Source organism: Corvus kubaryi, unplaced genomic scaffold (assembly GCF_017639235.1).
Source record: "Corvus kubaryi isolate FWS band 111438036 unplaced genomic scaffold, C.kubaryi_AGA036_p1.0 37383, whole genome shotgun sequence".
In the NCBI taxonomy this organism is placed as follows: domain Eukaryota; kingdom Metazoa; phylum Chordata; class Aves; order Passeriformes; family Corvidae; genus Corvus; species Corvus kubaryi.
This window is the reverse complement of record NW_024581125.1, coordinates 3,019,843-3,039,695: the sequence shown is the minus strand read 5'-3', so window position 1 is coordinate 3,039,695 and position 19,853 is coordinate 3,019,843. Positions and strand designations below refer to the sequence as shown.

Below are 19,853 nucleotides of genomic sequence, written 5' to 3'. Positions count from 1 at the left end.
AAGGGAGGGAAAAAAAAGCATAAATATGAAATGAATCTAATGTTGCAACAAAATGGGATGCAGTGTTCAAGTGACCTAATTAATGCCCAGTGTAGACTGGGAGGCTTGGAATACTTTAATAGTTAAGGGTAAAGTTTTAAGGTTAATTAAATACCGTGCTTGGTCAGGAGCTATCTGCACTACTCAAGTATTTACCAAGGAGATTTGGGAAGAAAGGAAAGATTATGTCTGCTGACTTTCACTGGAAACTGGCATCTGACTGTCCTTTTTGGCTTACCCAAGCTCAGTGGATGCATGCGCATGCACGCAACACACCGTGTGAATCCCAGGATGTGACTGCCATGGGCCACATCCACCTGGATGCCACTTGAAGGATTTCCAGCCCTTGGTGCACAGGACACACAAGGCTGGTGGTGTGGTCCTAGCAAGGTGCAGGGGGCTCTCAATCCCTCCTAGGAACACCTGCTCAAGGCATCCTGAAGCAGTTTAAAGCTCCTGATTACTCTGAAAGCCATCTGAATAAGCCCCAAATGTAGTGACATTCGTATGGTCTTACAACAATTAAGTAATAATTAAATAATTCTGCTGCTGGGCATATGTGTGTAAAATTTCCTACACAGAATTTGAAACCTTTCTTCCATGAAAAATGAATAGTGCTAAAAAAGACATCTGCTCTTCTCTAAGTCAGGCAAAAATCCTGCTTGGACTCATTTTAAAACTAAAATCATCAACAAAAAAAGCATTTTCTTTTCTTTCATGCTGAAGGTACTTTTTCCCACCTCAGAATCCAAATCTATAAAGCAAGGCATGGCTCTTTTGCAACAGAATCACTGAACCACACCAATATTTGTGTTATGATGGAAATACGTTACCAGAGTGTGTTTTGTTACGCAGATTTCCTGGGAGAAGGGAAAGAAGGAAATAGTCTAGTTTCTGAAACAATTGAAATGGCAGGCAAAACTGGACCAAACAGATAAGAGGTCACATTTTAGAAACCCAAAGAGTTAAATATCACATTGACAAAGCTAGATAAATTCATTTTCATTTCAATTTAAAAACCACACAAATAAAGGACACATAGCCCACCCTCCACTATTTTTTTTTTTTTTTTTTTTAGAAAAAACAAAATAAGAAAGGGGAAACCAAATAAATCACACAAAACTACCAGTTCTCAACAATCAGCTGCTCTGTGGTAGACGCTCGTGTACACATTTACTCAGCAGTAAATGCAATTCCTTCTTTGTTGTAGTACATCCTACTTCATTACCTTGGTAGTGAGAGCAACCAAAGAACAGCTGACAGGCTATAACTAGCTCAGATACAGCAACTCATTTTACACTGAGCATTTACAGTCTCAGCTAAGAAATACTTTCTTATTCTAAAAATCAAACTTCCAGCCCAAGAAAAGCCCATACTTGAGTACATTTCTGTTCAGGGATGTTCTTCATCAGCTATCAGAGTGTACTCCTGGATTGCCCATGGAAGAGTTCACCATCTCTGACACTGTCAACACTCTCAACTGCAGTTAACACAAAGTGGTGTTTCTGAGCCTAAACTCTCAATTGACAAACTTGGATCGTCTTCAGAACAGTCTTTCTTTTCCTGAAGACACCGGTCTTTCAATCATAGTACTCAAAGTGATTAACTTTTTACTTCTTAATTTGTAGGAAACCACATGAACTATTAAAAAAAGTTTATGCTGTTCCAGTGAGGAAAGAATAGGGGAAAAAAGAGAAGTAAAAAAATTACCCAGTGTGTGTTTTGCTGATAAATATTTTTGTGTGCAGACACCAGACACTGGGCTAAGTCTCAGCTGGTATAAATTAGTATTACTCCATCAACCTCAATTTCCTTTCTGAAGCTCACAATATTGCTATTTAAAAGAAGTGTGTGTGCACAGAGAAATGACAGGAAATATTCCCATGGACCCTGGTGTGAAGTGTCCTGTGGGACCAGCATTTTAACGATGTTTTAAGCAACTATGTAAGAGGGAAAGACACAAGGCCATTGTGTGTTTTATGTGGAGCTGGCCTTTGAGCCTCACACAGCCTAGGGATAGGCTTCTTTCTCCTTGTCCTGAAAAGAGGACACTTCTCCATTCCCCTGGAAGAATTTCTCTGGACTTTTGGCTTTGTGGCGGTGGAGAAGAAGGCATAACTGGGTATAACCCACAGCTAGCCTTCAACATTTCTCCCTGTTCTTTCCTGCAAAGGTCATGTTCTTGCCATTCAGGGACTGTCCTTTTTGTCACCCCCAACAGACTGCTAGCTAGGAGACTGCAGACTAATTTCTCCTTCCAGAGCCGGTGCTGCTTAGCTGAAAATTTTCAACAGCAAAATCATGGGATCTCTCTTGCAGCATCTGTCCTGCTGAGCAAGGATCAGGAACATGAGGGGCAGCTCAACAAGCAACCGGCACCCTGCAAGAGGACAGAGAGAGACCCAGAGCCTTGTACATTCCTACCCACCCCACAAAATTAGCCCTCCTTCCTCCTCTCTTGTTTCCCCCTGTGGCTTCAGTCAGGTGATCTAGCCATCTGCAAGACAGAGATAATCGAAAACACCAAAGTAGATGTCTGTAAATTGATGGGCTTGAGCACAATGCCTGAAAAAAATCCAAACCCTCTAGGGGCTGCTTCCAGTTTTCTGGAACAATTAGTCTATGCAGAAATAATTTGGATCAATGTTTAGTGTTGGCCAATGCTGGTGTTGTTAAAGCAGGAGGAGCAGGATGCTGGTAGAAAATCCCCACCTCTCCCTGTTCTGTGTGTAAGGGTGAAGTTGTGAGCAGGAGTCGCACCAAAACACGCTCCAAGGCCTCAAAATGCCCAGCAAAAACAAAACACCAAGTATTTGGAAAGAGAGTCAGGAAAGCTCAACCCCAACAGGATGCAAAATAAAAGTCTCCAAAGCACACTCTGTCATCCTCAGGAATATAATTTCCATGTGTGACATGGGAGAGAAGGAAATCAATACAATTTTAATACAATTTTTTTTTTAATACAGTTTTTTCAGGGTTAGTATAAGGCCTAACGTTAAGGTGAGTAATCATTTCTGTACTCTTCCCTGGTGTCTTTACAGTCCCAGGAAAAAGCTGCAGACCTCTACAGGTTGGTGCTCAGGACCCTCATGCTGAGCCTCACAGGGGTGAGTGATGCTGGGATGTGAGCTGAGATTTATTACTGGTCCCGGTTGTATCTGGAGCTCCCTGTCGCTGCCTGTCCTCTCTGTGCCCTCACTAAACAACTAAATGAAGACAGTGGATCAAACATCCCCTTAAACATTCACCAGGGGAGGCACACACATATTTGCCCGGAGGAGAAAGAGGCACTAGTTGAATTCAAAGTGCTGTTTTAAGCTAATTTTGTTGAGAAAAGTGAAGCGGTTGTGTGAACACTTCTATTTTAAGCCCAAGCAAAGTCAGTCAGGCTGTAAATAAAAGAACTGTCCACATGGGGTTTGCACTGGTTTAACTTCAGGTGGTAGAAAAATCAATGCAAGGTCAACCACTGCAGCTTCTTTGGGTAGACAAGGTTAAGGACTTACCCTTCTTGTCATGGTATTAGGCAGTTTAGAAAAAGCTTTAGATTTCCTCAGAAAGTTTAATTATTTTAATTAATTATTTTAATAAATAACTGTGTAATAAACCCAGACACTGAGCGGCATTAGGGAAGCTCCTCCATAGCAGGATCTCAAGCATCCTGGCTGTCACAGCTATAGGCAGCTTCCTGTTATTCCCTAAGGAAAGGCTGACTGAAGGCATCCCTCCCTGGTTAACAAGACAGGCATGCCCCTGTTGCACGAGGAGTGTGTATTTCGTTGAGAATTAACTCAGTGGTTCAACTCCTACCTGACTGACCAAGCCCACAACAGGTCCCTCCAAAGAGCAAAGCCCTGAAATCTGCCTTTTCACGGACTTTTACCAGGAAAAAAGACACCTCAGGCAGATAATCATTCAGTTCAATATCTTTAAAATCATCAATGACATTTTAAATGTTGATTTTAGTCTCCCTGGTGTCTAGAAGGAGAGCAATTGCTTAATAGAGCTGTATGAATATTTTGGCAACATGTACTAAAAATGTCTAGTGTGCCTTTGTAGGCTTAAACGGATCACAGGAAAGTACTATTTTAAAAATTCTGGAGATTTTTCCCACCAAAATATAGCCTATATTAGCAATGATGAATAGATTTTATTTCGGCTTGCATTTTCAGGTTTTTAGAAATGATTTTACAGAAATAATTTCCAGACTAAGCCATATGACTCCACTCAACCATGATAAGCAAAATGGAAAAAAAAAAGTGGAAATGTTCTTTTGCCTTTTTGTTTACCCACAGCCTAACTTTTTAGTGTATTTGTAGGTATATGGTAATTTTAAATCAAAATGGAAAACGTACCATTTTCATAATTTTCTGAATAGTAAAAAAATTTAAACACTTCAAGTACCAAACATCTAACGACAACTTTGAAAAGCTAAAAGAAGTTCACTTTTAGAAGAGTTTGTGAGCCACTAATTTTGAATAAAATTATAACCATTTTTGGACAGCTTACATTTAGCATTTACTGCTACAGATAAGCCTTCAACCCTGCAGTCTGAGACATTATGCTCATTATCCATACTAATAGCTCCAGAAATTTCTGAAAACAAATTCACAGAGTTTGACATTTCTTGCTTTCAACAATCTATTTGGCAATCTTCAGTCCTTATGTATATTAACACATGCAGTGTTAGTTAACATATTAATACTAGCAAATGTAAATGCATACAAACATTTTTTTGGTTATAATTACTTTCTACAACACTACTGAATTCCATTCTGCTCTAGAGATTTTTATATCCATCCCTCCCTTTTTTGAAGGGATAAGATAATATTACAGAGGGTAGAAATAATGACTTCTGAATACCTCTGCCATCTTTATCTTTTCTAATTATCACTCACTATCAGAAAGGAAGGGGAAAGGAATCAGACATTTTATACATGGCTTCAACCCCCAACATAAGAAGGACATGGAGCTGCTGGAGCAAGTCCAGAGGAGGCCATGGAGATGCTCCAAGGGCTGGAGCCTCTCTGCTCTGGAGCCAGGCTGGGAGAGCTGGGAGTGCTCACCTGAAGAAGAGAAGGCTCTAGGGAGACCTTAGAGCCCTTCCACTGCCTAACGGGGCTCCAGGAGAGCTGGACAGGGACTTGGGACAAGGGATGGAGGGACAGGACAAAGGAGAATGCCTTCTCACTGCCAGAAGGCAGGGATAGATGGGATACTGGGAAGAAATTCCCCCTTTTGAGGGTGGTGAGGCCCTGATACAGGTTGCCCAGAGAAGCTGTGGCTGCCCCATCCCTGGAGGTGTCCAAGGCCAGACCGGATGGGGCTTGGAGCAACCAGATGTGGTGAAAAGTGTCCCTGCCCATGGCAGGGGTGTGGAACTGGAGGGTCTTTAAGGTCCCTTCCAACCCAAACCATTCTATGATTCTATGATAGGACTTTTTGGGTAATTGTGAACAGGTGACTTGGCTTTATTTTCATGTCTGCATAGGTACACATACTAAAAAGTGAAATACTGACTTAAACAAAATAAGCACAAATAGGGCTGTTAAACTGGTGAGAGTGAGGATTTTAGCCCATCTTTTCCTCTCCTGCCTCTCTGAGTGTAAGCAATCTCTAAGAGGGAAGTCATGCAAAGACGAAAGGAAGGAAGAAAGAGATGGAAGAAACACCCGCACAAGATGCTCCAAGTCCAAGGGAGCTCAGGAGGCGGCTTGCACCCACCATGGTGACTCATGACCTGCCCGGCAGCCTCCAGACTGACATTCTGCAGATAGTTGTGGCAGCGCTCCTTGTGCTCCTCCAGAGAACTGCGCTGCTTGTAGCTCCGGCCACAGTAGTTGCACTTGTGAGGCTTCCCCACTGCGGAAAGAATGAGAGCATCGAGTCAGATCCACGGCAGCTGGCTTCTGCAATCAACAAAGCTCACACCTCTGCCACAAACAACTCTTGTGATGGAAAGACACCTAAGAAAGGTTACTCAAGCCCCAGACCTTTCTCCCAGCCCTATTTTCCCACCGCACATGCCTCCTCCCACCCGCTGGGTGCTTCGCCCCATCCGTTTTTCACACTAACGCTGTATCAGCAGAAGGAAAAGGAGGCGGCCTTGGTGGCAAAGCAAATAAACAGATGCCGAGAGGGGGAAAATACCAACCAGCTGAATCACACCCCAGCACTGCCTGAGCGTCACCAAGTCTCGTGGGAAAGAAATTTCTGAGGCCTTTGGCCCATGGCGCAAACAGTTGCCTTCACAAAAATGAGCTGCCCCAGTGGCCTAATTCTTCTCCCAACTGTGGGGAAACCCATTTCGTGGCTCAGAGGAGCTCTTTCATTGAGAAAACTCTGCCAAAATTACTCAAGGAGGGTTGGAAAATAAATAGAAAGTAACTTTGGTAACAGCACTGTTACATGCCAGAACTGAACAAACACTAGTAATTCAGAGACCAGATAATATTAAAAAAACCACAATATAAATATATATACATAAAAATACCAAAGGCCATGCACAACGAAAATCAAGCCAGATGAATGCAAGACATAACTCGAGTTTTTAATGTTTTTCATTTTGCTCAGCAGCATTAAGCACGAACGGCAAATGCTTCTTAATACATGCAAAACCTGGCACCAAATTCTCATAAATTATATCAATTTCATAGTATGTCATTAAGAAACCACAAGAATGGCCTAGCCCAAGGCCAGAAAGCTAGCCAAAAGATATTTTGCCAAGTGGTGCTAATAAAGGCTTTTAATATAATTTAAACTTGTAGAACATGAACATTTATCCTCTAATAACTAAAGAGCTATTAAGTCAGTGCTGCAAGTCTAGTAAAACACCATCGGCTGCAAACTTCAGAGCTGGCTGAGGGAAGGGGAAGGTCAAACTTCTTCCAGAGTTTTGAAAATCTTAGGTAAGAATTTTAGTTTCTGGCCAAAGAAGTTGAGAACATCCTCTGTTGGGTAATCTACATGTTTCTGTTGGGTTTGTCCCAATATTGAAAGCCTTTCACAGTCATTTACTTAATGAAATCTGAGCTGTACTAATTGCAGCCAAACTGCCCCGTCACCACTGGGATGGGAAAACGCAGGGAAGCTGTGGGGGGACAGACACAGCCAAGAATGAGCTGGGCAGAGGGCTCAAATATGAAAACCCCGAGTCAGGACAACTCTCTGGGCCCTCATGCCACATCCTATAATAGAAGAAGAAAAAGCCTGAGCCTGTGGTATCAGAGCTGGTCCAACATTTTCAAATGTTTCTGTCTCAGAAAAAAGGGATTTGATGAAAACATGCTTGCAGAAAGCTTCGGGTTTTCCCAAAAAGTTTGTGTGCACACTTCAGTGGAACAACCAAGTTGTCCACCAAGGAAAAGAAAACCCTGTTTTTAATAAGTATCCAAACTGTGGGTTTCTTTATTTAGAGGTAAGGCTTATCCTCAAGAAAGTGTGTCTTAGACCAAAGAGTTGTTGTGGCCTTTATTTTAGTTTGCTCACTTGCTTACACTGTTCCCTTAACTGAAGCTGGTAATGGAATTCTCAGTGGAGGCCCAGCGTGAGACTCATTATCATTCCCAGAATAATTGCCCTTGATGTGAACGATCTGGATCAAGCCTCAGCTCTTAAACATAAACCAGCCAGCTCATTCTGGAGGCACCTTTAGGAAAACACACCAGAGGCTCCCCAGGATGGAAAGACTTCTATAATCACCATTACAATGCTTCATCGTGCATCTAGATGGCATCAATGTCTGTCAATCTGACACCTTCATTAGAAGCTAATGTGGTGTCTAATAAAAAAAATCCAGTGCAATGGAACAAATTATGTTAACTGAGCTGAAGCAGGGCTGAATTAGCCCACCCAGTTTGGCTACATGAAGCTATCAAGCAACTTAGATAAACTGTAAGACACAAGGAAAAGGGGGGATGGCTTGCAGCTATTTTAGGCAGCTACAATTAATTAAATTATTATCATTTAACACAGAGAGAAATATTCCGCTACAAGCTCATATTATAAAAAATAATTAACAATCAAAAAAGAGGTTTTATTAGACCTCTTCAAATGGTTGCTCCCTGCATTGCAACCATTTCAGTAACTATTCACATACAACACGGCACAGCTTTTCCAATGATATCTCAGATGGTCAGCTACCCAAATTCCATCAAATGTGAAGGTTAATAGAGATGATAAAAGTTAATGATAAAGACATGATTTCTACAGGCAATATGGGATTTGAGGAACATAATTCCTCAAGGAAAGAAACAGTCCCAACACACACGTTCCCTTCTCTGGGGAGAAGAGAATAAACAACATGTAGCAAATGTTAGTCATGTTGTTTAATACACAACTGCAAAGAATGAAGTTTGTGAGTGCCAGTTGAGTAGGATCAAGAACAGTTCCCATGGGTTTGTTTTCCAACTCTGTCCCCCCTGGCTCTAGAGATGCAATCACATCATAGCCCCACAGGTGTAAAATCTGATTTACACTATAAAATCACACAGAGTGACTGTGACTTGTGTTAAAGAGCAATCGATCAGGTCAGACCACAATGGAATCAGTTCTGATAGCAGGAGTTTGTGTCACCAGCAATTCTCACAGGCCGTTTGGTAAGAGATTCAGTGAGCTGAGGCAGCAGCTACAATCTAGATTTTAGAAATTGTATCATTGTGACAAATGTCAAGCCACTGAAATAGCTGCAAATATCCCCTTGTATTCTCAAAGAAGTTAATGACAAAAAAAAATATGGAAGTGAATGTTGCCAGTGGGTGTACATTTCTATGTATTTCATATTACCTGACAGAAAGCTGCAAAAGCCTTTTAGAGAATTCAATTTCGGTGATAATCTCAGCAGCATACTTTGTTCCACATAACAACCCGACATGAAACCACATGACTGACAAAAAGGGTTTCAGCCTTTGTCAAATACTCCAGTGTAGGTAAACAGTGATATTCAAAATTTGCCCCCGAAATGTGTAGCTGACACTACTAGGCATAAGTGGTCTCTGTCTACAGGGCATTGACTTGAGGGTAAGGAGTCCAACAGCACGAAGCCTACCAAACCCCTCTCAAAACCCCCAGGTCTTTCCATCATGGAGCAATCTCCACTGTGAAACTGCTTCAAGTTTGCTTGATTTGAAGCTGCCTTCTGCAAGATCCACACATACACAGACACCACATTCGGCATCACACGCAACCACCGCTTGCCAAGCAAAGTCAGGTTGGAAATCCCTGGTTTGGGGTCATTATTACCTTATCACCTTTTCAGGATCAACAGCCAGATAAAAAATCACCATCACTTTATTCTCACAAAAATGACATGGCACAGTCAATGCAAACAAGCCCAAAAACTTAAATCTTCGCTCTGTTGTTGAACTGGGAAAGACCAGAGCGCTGGGCAAAACCCAGTGGCCACACCTATGAAACAGCTAACTTGAAGAACATAAAAAAACCCATTTTATATTTCTTACTGAAATGTCAGAATTTCCACGCATTTAAGCTCAGATTTGGACAGATGACAACATGGCACAGAAAACCCACAGTGGAATCTCAGCCTCAAATGGAAAATATTATGACAGTCACAGTGAAAAAGACATTTAAATTTGAAGTACAATTTTTACCCTGGAAACAGGTGAACCACTCGTCGAAATTCACAGCAAAACGTATTTTGCTTGTGAAATTAAAATGCTCATGTGGAGGGAGGAGGGGAAAGAGGAGGAGGACATAAAAGCAAAGTGTTTCTGAGTTAGGAATACTTTGAGTCCTGTGGGTGAACTTTGATAGCTGAGAAGTCTGCATGCAGTGACAATGAGATGGTGTAACTCTAAGGTCAATATTCAAGACAGAAAGCAGACTTGGGCCTAGGGAAACTTCTTTAAAGTCATAAAAAAAGGTCAGTGACAGAGAAAGAGCCCGCAAGGCATTCGCACAGCATTTTGCTCTCAAAAGAGATGCGAGTGCATAGCAGAATATAAAGTAAGTCAAAGGGAAACAACAAGGCATCCCAGGTACCACCTTGCCACAAGCATATAAAGTGAGACAGGCTTATGGTACAGGTTCAGAGCTACAGTGCACTTTAGTGAGCTAAAATCCTGCCTCCCTTAAGAGCACTGAGACAACACTCCCTGTTTCGGGCAGCACATTGTCCTCTGCAGCAATGCAGTGCAGAATTCCTCCCTGTCCATTCGCTCATGTCCCAGGTCCTGGCCACAGCTCGAGCACTCACACCTCCTGCTCAGGCAGGGCCGGGCATTGCTGCCCGTGTGACGTGGGCTGGCCCAGTCCAAGGAGCAGAGGCTTTGCCTCAGATTTCCTTTCCTTTTGCTCTATTGCCCTGGCCACACCGTGGAAGTGGAGCCAGCCATGATTTTTGCACTGTATGGCCATCTAATGTAGCTACTTTTGGCTCAGACCAAGAGACCCTCTGACAGCAGCACACTGAGTGGGACTTACTTCTGTAAAATTTGAACTCCTGCTCAGCCCCTAGCAATCCGGAGCTGGAGCAAACATCAGCACTCTCTGACTGAATCTTTCTGAAGCAGCATTGAAGTTAAAATGTTCCTTTGAGCTGATACTTCACAGAATCACAGAATGAACTAGGTTGAAAAGACCTTTGAGATCATCAAGTCCAACCTATGACCTAACACCACCTTATCAACTAAACCATGGCACTGAGTGCCACGTCCAGTCTTTCTTTAAACACCTCCAGGGACAGTGATTCCACCACCTCTCTCGGCAGCCCATTCCAATGCCCAATCACTCTTTCTGTGAAGAAATTTTTCCTGATGTCCAGTCTGAACTTCCTCTGGTGCAGCTTAAGGCTGTGTCCTCTCGTCCTGTCAGTGGTTGCCTGAGAGAAGAGACCAATCCCCACCTGACTACAGCCTCCTTTCAGGGAGTTCTAGAGAGTGATAAGGTCTCCCTTGAGCCTCCTTTTCTCCAGGCTAAACAACTCCAGCTCCTTCAACCGCTCCTCCTAGGTCTCATGTTTTAGACCCTTCACCAGCCTTGCTGCCCTTTTCTGGATGCATTTGAGCATCTCAACATATCAGTGAGCCTGTACAGTCCCCCATCATAACCATACACTTTATTAATTCACTAATTTTCTTCCCTAAAACTGGAATGTGCCTGAGTGAAGGGAAGTGTTCTGCAGTCACACATTGCCTACAAGGCAGCCCTTTGCCTTGAATGGGACTTATCAGAGCACAATCAGCTTTAACACAGAGGTAGGAGATGTGATTAAGACGCTGGGCTGGGACTACGGAGCGTAGGGTTCAACTCTTGGTTACACTACAAATTTGTGACTGCAGGCAAGTTATTCTGATTTCCTGGGCTTCAATTATTCATACGTATGATTAAGGTAATAATTCCCCTCTTCACAGCATGTAAATGAACTTGTGCACTTTGCCAGATGCACAGAGGCTAATTTTGTGGAGCACTCACAAGTAGGGAGACACAGAAAAATAGCACTGGTACCTCTACTGAGAAATTAAGGACTTAATAATACACTGTGATTATATTAGATATAGGAGTGAACATTAAAGAGCAGGAGGAGATACTTAGGATGGCACAGAGCAGAGGAACAATAAGAAAATCAAATCAAAAATAAAATAACATGTGGCATTGTAAGGCCATGTGCTACATGGAGTCCTTTCAGACTGGGAACGAATGAGCGCAGGGGGATGTCAAATGCCCCGAGCTTGGCGACCTTTACCCCACACGGGACAAAAAAGAGAGGGTGCAATAGTTGCAGAAAGGTAGCTATAACAGCTGCTGTTGTCCTTCCCACCTCCAGTTCCCTATGCCAGGGATGCAGTTGTGAGAGCCACAGAAGGCTGTGGCAGAGCTGAGGCTCCAGCAGGAGGGCTGACGCTGTGGAGACGCAACACCGTAGCTGTGCCTCGCTACTGTAATTAAACAGTGCACCTCGGCTTGTCTAGAGCTGCCTGGCTCAAAGCCTCACACACAAAAATATTTACATGAATAACAGACCCCTGAACGAACTAATCACAAAAAAAATTAGAGTGAGACCTAAGCCCATGCTGGCTCTGAGCAGCACGCAGCTTTGTAAAGGGAACTGCCTCCCACTCCGAAGCTGTATCTCACTGCTGCGCTTAATGACTGTAAATGTGTTAATTGAAATTCATGGGGGCTCTTTGATGCGTTGCTTTTTTTTTTTTTTTTTTTGCCTGTGAGATTACACACACACACAGAATACCTGTATATACTGGAGTTCAGAAATAAGGTCAAGTTCCACACCCAGCCCAAGATTGTCCAAGACAACCTGCATGCAGTAGTCACAACATGTAAACATCTAAAATAAAGCTTCAGGCTGCTAGAGCACACAAACACACGGACTGGAGACACTCAGTGTCAAGTGCATCCTCTCCTGAGGGCCCAACCTGCGACATCCTAAAGCAATGTGATTTTCAGAAAGAACAAAATCTCTAGTCACATTATGAAAACTTCACATAAATTTTTTCTTTCTTCTTTTAATCTTCCCAGTCCAAGAGCAGGCAGCAATACCTGCAGTATGTTTCAAAGGATGCAGATATATTTCTGGACCTCAGAGAATTCTGATGTCTCCATTTTACAAGGACCTTTTAGATTAACATATTATGGCCAAGTATTAGGGTTCATGAGGCCATGTGGTAAAAGGCTGGCTCACCAGATCATGCAGTAGAGGAGATCACAGAAGTAGATTTGCGCTTTATGAGGTTTCTGAACACCTCAAAAGGTTCAAAACTCAAACTGCAGCAATACAAGAGAAGAAGCCTACGAACAGGTCTTTAGGCAACTGGTACTTTCTTGACTTGGAGCTCACAACTGAGCACTCGACTGACTTCATGACCTTGTGGCCCAATGCCTCTGAGTCAACATTATTATCAATTGCCTATTGATATGTATGTGGCTGTTCAACAGCCACAACATTTTGTGAGGTTCTCAGCAAATGAAAAACAGCTTGTCCTGACTTTTTGCACAGTGGTAGTCAATGATAAGTGATTTCTGTCAACAGCTACCATGTCCTATAACAGCTAGCAGCGAAACACAGCTGGGTACTTGTGGTACATCAGCACTCAGCGAAACAACGGCAAAACATCGCACCTCCAACCCCGGTGTTTTCTAGACACGCCTGCCTCTCCTATAAACACGTCCAGGGCACAGACCAGCAGCTTGACACCTGCATCTACCTGCCAGTTGTTTACAGCACTGTCAAATAAGCAGCAAGCAGTGAGTACTGTACCAGTGTTCAGTTCTCCCTCGATATTCCACAGCAAGTAGTGCTAAACACCAGCTTACACATAAACCCTGAGGACTTCATCCATGCTACAGCTTGGCTAGAAGTAAATGCACTAGTCAAGAGAAACTTTCCCTATCCATATCCTGTCTATAGTAACCACACAGCCAGAATCTAGAGTAAATCTGCAAGTATCAGTGCTCAGGTACAGCATCTAAGGGGTTGGGTCCTTATCTGTACCTTCAAGAGGTTCTACCCGCAGCCTGTTATTACTTTGTGTTTCAATTTATTTTGCAGCTACTGGTGGCTGTGTTATATAATATGATTCATTAGATAGTATTTACTGATCTGCAGAATTTTACAGATAAAACAATGTTTCAATCTGTCACCAGGGTTATAAATAAATAGGTGCCCTTTTTGTGCCAGAAGTTTAACAAACAAACAAACTAACTAACTAACTAACTAACTAATTCACTCCTGTTTCATTGGCACAGTCACAGAATTACTGAAATCTTCCAAATTGTCCAGATTTTCACATGGCTCCTGCCACAATCTTGCAGCGCCCATTAAAATAGAAAAAGCAAGAATTTTACAGCCCATTTTTCTCCTTTGTGCAGCACGGAAGACCGTTCACTTTGCAGGTTTGTATGTTGTATCTCTGTATGTGTAAAAACAAAGGAAAATGTACCTATGTGAAAACATGCAAATAAATTAAGCACCAAATCAAGGAAAACACTGATAGGGGCAATAATGTTGCATTTAGTTTTGAAAGAGATTAAATTCATGGGTACGTGCTCCAATTCTATGTCGCAAGAAACATATATTGCACTACACAGAAGCTTTCCTCATGCATTTCTCAGGGTTTAACTGTTTCCTTCATTCACACCTGGCTAAAGGAACCTGACACTCAATTTTTAGTTTACATTAATGCCAGTGAAGCATTCTGATTTCCCTCCCCACATATATTTGAAAATTTCAAGTGTAAATGTTCTGCACTTAATGCTGCAAGGCCACTGACCTGGATGCAACTATCCAAGTCTCATGCCAACATGTCCCAGAAGGTCCAGAGCCCCAGCACTGGTGGGGTTCCCAGGAATTCTACATGGACTCTGAAATGCTTAAATAATATTAGAAAAGGACTCTGTTTAGATTGCTCTCTGATACTGAGATGAACTAACACAAACCAGGAAGTCCATAAAATAACTGGTGTTTTATCACCTGGCTGGCTTCAAAGTGACTTAAAAGCACCAGGTTTACCATCACTTACTTTCAAAGGGATAGAGGCCCTCCATGGAATACAACAGGTGACTCTGGAAAGGAGCCTCCACCCTGCAATGTCTCCATGCTATCTGGATGTGGGTGGGAACGGGCTGAAGAAAGAGCTGAAACCTTAACTCTGTGTACCAGCGCTGTACTTTCCACTCCACTTCAGACCTTTAACATTATATAAAGTTGACTTGATAAGTGGAGTGTTAATTAGTTCACAAGGCAAATCTTCCAAAAGGTGCTCGTTGGCTTCTCTTCATTTTAACCCTGCCCCAGCAACAGAGAGAGCAGGTAAAATGAAAACAAGTTTAGGTTGGCCTGTTGTTCCTCTCTGCCCTGTCCTGTCCGCTCCCTGTCAGTGCCACAGCTCAGCAGGAATGTCAGGAGGTGCCTGGAGATCCACGCGTCATCGCAAGCTGAGCTCCAACTGCAGGTGGGGAGGAACAGCTCCCAGGGGCAGCGCAGGGTGTGGGTACCTCGGTGCAGATCAGGAATGCTGCTGGACAAACACTCCCTCCACAAGTGCTTTTGTTTGGGGGTTTTTGTTTCCTCTTTGGGTAAAACAAATGTAGATGTTGGGCCAGATTTGTCTATGGAAGCAATACCCTGAAGCCAATTCATATCAGCTGTGTGCAGTTTGCATTTATTCCAAGTGCAGCCCCTCTGCATATCCTGCAGAAGTCCCAGAGCATTACAAAGTCAACAGAATAGAAGAATTATTTGGAGCAGGCAGTGCCAAACAAAGTGCTACCAGGTATCCTATACTATATAAACAACAGGAGATAGAGAGAATACACCATGTTAAGCTTTCACTATAACACTAGGTAAGTTTTCTCCTGCATAAAATCAATGAGCAAGCCCTTAACTCATTTCTTCTCATCCCATGGCAATGAGTTCCCCTGTTCCACCTACATGCTCCTGTGTAAGAAAAAGCATCTTTTAGCACCTGGCATCTTTCAGTTTTATGTCTTGTATTAGCAGGTAAGAAGAACACACTCCCTTCCTATAAGTTTTCCCTTTTCTTGTCACTGTCAGAAACAAAGTTTTGGAAACAGACTATTAAGACCAAGCTGTCATGAAGATAACAGCAACTTGGGAAGAGTAATACTGACAGCTCCTCTTCTTTTCCCAACCACTGATGTTGGGAGTTTTCACTTATTTTGATCAAGGCCAACAGTGAAGGGAATCTTGCTTCCAAAAGCAGGTCAGGCTGTGAAACTAATGGGCTCCTTTGGGACATAAAAGTTGTTATTCACACTTTTCTAACTGCCCAGGAAGTAGTGTGGCCCATGCCTCCGTGTTACCCCCATCTGCTGTTCAGGCATGTGGTTTTGCCATGTCTTGCACCAGTGTCAAATGAGGTCAAACAGCAAGAGAGCTGACTGCCTCCTTCCACGTGTGCAGCCTTCCCATCCCCTCTTCTTGCTCTCTGCCTCACAACACGTGTGTTTATCGCCAACGATGCAGAGCAGCTCAAAACAAAGGTGGGACTTTTCTCACCGACACCAGTGGTCTTTACCACTCCATATTCAAAATTAACTGCAGTATTTGGCAGGAGGAAGTCATGACCATTTTGTACAAAAACAATTCTCAGCACAACAAAGTTAACAGTAAAGGTTAACATCATCTTTTAAAGGATGATGGGGAACTTTAAGAGAGGAATCTGAGATACTGGACAGCTTCCGCTCTAGCACAAACCTCTACATCAAGTGTCTAGGTCTCATATTGAAGCTACATTAATCTTTTCTAGGTAATAAAATTCTGCAATTCCTGTTACTCTCAATATTTTTCCTAGTTGGTTTTTTTTGTGTGTGATTTTTGTTGTTTTGGGTTTGTGTGGGGTTTTTTCGTTTGTTTGGAGGGGATGGTTGCTTGTTTGTTTCAATACAAAAAATAAACAACAACAATTTTAGAGTACTTCTTAATACCCAGGATTTTTTAGGTTTGTTTAGTAAAGAGAATGACTAGAAAGGGAGGGAGGAAGGAAAGATTTCAGGGTTTAGGATGTTTCCTTTTTGGTGCAATTAGCTTTGAACTACAAGTCCTGGATAGATTCAGAGGCTAATTGTGACTGAAAGGGAGGTAGACAAAATGAAAGGGAATTAAATATGGGTGTGAAATTAAACCAAAAGGAAGAAAAAGAAAAGAAGGGAAGAAAAAGCAACTGCTTAGGCTGAAAGTAAAGACAGAAAAGCTGGACAACAGAAAATAGCTCTCTAAGCATCCAGAAATACTTTTAAAAGGTTTCCTGTAAAAGCAGGGAATTAAGGAAACTCTGAATATACTTAACTACATTCCCTGATGGAAAAAAAAAAAAAAAAAAAGGTCATACTGAAGGCTCCACTAGGCTCTTTGAAATAGGTGATTTCACCCAGAAGTCTGAATCAAGAGTGAAAGGATGTAAATTTTCTTGTTCCTCAATACCCGGAAGAAAAAAAAAATCTTGATCATTTTCTTACATCTATTCTTTTAATTTGTGTGGAAAGTCTTGTAACTGAGTCAGCAGATGGGAATTTAGAACATCTGAGTTCATTCTCACCTGTGACACTGATATCTTGCCTCTGTCATTTCCCTTTTTGTTGGCCTTCTGGGTTCCTCCCCTGCAGAAGGTGGCCGGGCAGTACAACCTTCCTCTCCTGTTGCCTTGGGCTTGAACTCTGAGAAATAACTGTATCTCACCAAGAGTTACCTATCACCTGACACAAAATAGCCTTTCCCTTCTCTTCACCAAGGTGTGATCCTGTCCCAGGGCCTGTACTCCAGCACTCCATGCTGATCAAGGCAGAAATCTTGTGCTTCTCAACCAGAACTGTACTTGCAGCCTCTAAAAGTTGGCTCATTTTTAGCCCTTGGAACAAACACACTGCTTGTAGAAGACCATGTGAACATAATGGATACATTTTTCACAATATAGCTAACACAGACATTTTACTATGGCATGTAGAAGTCCAACAAAGCACTTTTCCTGGTGAATGATCTGTTCTTTGCAGCTGAACAGCTTCATTCCAACACAAGATGCCAAAAACAAGGCTTTGATGCTGCCTGATGGAAATGTAGCTATGGATAGTGAGATACTCCTGACCCCACAGCATTACCAACACCTGCAGTTTCACCCCAAGTCAGACACCACACTGTGCTTTCCTTCAGCTCCCAGCTCGAGAGTCAGCTGACCAAAGAGGAAAAGTTAACTTGCATGTTTGCTCACTCACTCCCTTCCCACTCGTGAAATAAATATTGTAAGGTAAATAAAAAGGCCAATTTATCACCTTGCACTCTTATTTGAAAGTATCTACGATATGGGAATCCAGATTCAAAATGTTTTAATTCCTGGGGTCAGAAACTCATCAATAGTGTAAACTCTGAAGAATTGTGGCAATATCCATGGAATTTCTTCAGATTAGTAAAACTACAATTGATACCAAATCATCAGCCCAAACCACTTCCGTGAACCACCTATTTTCCTACTGGAAATTTTCCACTCTTCCATTGTTTCAAAATTCAGTGGAATTAAGATGGATTTTCTCCCTAAATGTTCTCCAGCTTATGCCTTAAATAATTTCCCTGTTCCATCCTGGTGTTTTATAGGAATAAAACTAATATTACATATGAACCACAGAATAAGGTGTCTCGTATAAAAGAGATTCCTTCTGTTAGGAAGACATTCTAAGTGGCACATTCAGTATGCATTTACACTATGGGCTCCGTACTCAGTACACTGACTGTATCAGTTTTTGTTTTCATAACCTATTCCTGACACCCAACAAGAACTGGGAGTGCTGCTCCAGGATTTGGCAAGAAGGAACAGGCTGTGGATGAGCAGGTTTCTCTGACTCACCTACACGGATCAACAAGGAAAAATAAAAGGGAGAGGGTGGGGATTGCAAAGGGAAAAAAAAGAAGAGAGAGAGAGGAGTGACGTGTTCCTTTGGATGCGGTGTGTAATGCTGCTGGCAGCCTGCCTGCTCTGGTGCCACAGAGTTCCAGACATGCCAGTCCAGCTGACTCAGCTCTTTGGAAGAAGGAAAGGGAAGGGAGAAATTTCTCAAACGATTCTGATACCCGAGGGACAGGGATCGCTGGGCTCTCCTCAAGGATCTTTGAGCCCTGCTCTCACACCAGGGACTTTCCAGTGGTGTCCCCAGAGGGGTATTAGAGATGGCCACATGGTAACCCTATTCAGAACTGCGCATGTTTGTACCAAATCCTGCCTCTGTGGTTGTTGGAAAATTCATCAGCACAGCTTTATCCCACAAACCAGAAATGTCAGGCCTTTCCTAGCCAAGGCTAACTGCTCTCAGACAAGACACTGTCTCCAAGGAAACAAGCAAAATGCAGGCACATGGAGGGTATCCAAGTGAGAGAAAGTCTATGGCCCGTGTCACTTCTCTATATAAAAATCTCAACATCGGATTATCCCCAGTGTATTTTTTGCATGTGATTTATTTTTTAGAAAGACCTTGAAGCCCTTAAATCATCTGGGCTCTGGCTACCTTTGAGGCCAGCTCTATCCCACAAGGCAGCACCTGTTAGGAACAGCCCCACTTCTGGTCGGCTGGGGGGGACCCTGTGCTGCTGTCACAGAATCACAGAATGGTTTGGGATGGAAAATCATCTCATTTCAACCCTCGTACCATGGGCAGGGACACCTTTCACTAGACCAGGTTGCTCAAAGCCCAATGCAGTTTGGTCTTGACTTGCACTCCAAATAAATGAGGCAGGAGGGAGAAAGTACCTAATTCCTGGCAAAAGGAACTGGAACACAGGCTAAGGCTTAGGCTGACAAAGCCCCTAATTCTCACTGAAATCAAGCAGACCTCATCGCTTCTAAAGATAAAAGCCACACTGAACTAGCCCCAAAATGAACACTGGGATGAGCCTGTCTTAATTTTCAAGTCAGGAAAGTCACCAAGAGAGGTCCTTGACTGTCTCAGAGCACATAAAAACATTTATGCCTCTTGCAGGAATAGAAGAAAAGGACATGTGCTTCAGGAGCACATTCCCTTAACACAGAGCAGCCGGCACTGATCACTTGCAGCACTTCCCAGAGGCAGAACGACTCTAGCACCTTTGATACAAAGAGCCCAAACAACCTGTAAGTAGAGGCTCTTCCAAAGGGATAGCTCTGTGCAGCTGGGCAGTATCCAAACCAGGTGCTCTTTGTCAAAAGTTCAATACTCAGGGCCTCACCAGCATTTCTCCAGCTTCAGGAATGAAGATAGAGATCTTGATTCGCTGTTGCAAGGCAGGGAGGGAACTTGGGGCACCCTGTCTGAAATCAACACAGCACAGTTATGCAAAACATGTGTGCAACTGGCATCTCTTG

The 19,853-nt window shown here is 42.8% G+C and overlaps 1 protein-coding gene across 9 annotated transcripts in view; it reads right to left on the bottom strand.

The window, feature by feature from the left end:
• The window catches only part of IKZF2 (IKAROS family zinc finger 2), a 118,219-nt gene that overhangs the window by 17,149 nt on the left and 81,217 nt on the right, over positions 1–19,853 (bottom strand). For all 9 annotated transcript variants that reach the window (XM_042035387.1, XM_042035392.1, XM_042035385.1 and 6 more), the window contains one exon: positions 5,764–5,901. In XM_042035387.1, coding sequence (XP_041891321.1) covers positions 5,764–5,901 — 138 coding nt within the window. The remainder of the gene's footprint in view (positions 1–5,763; positions 5,902–19,853) is intronic.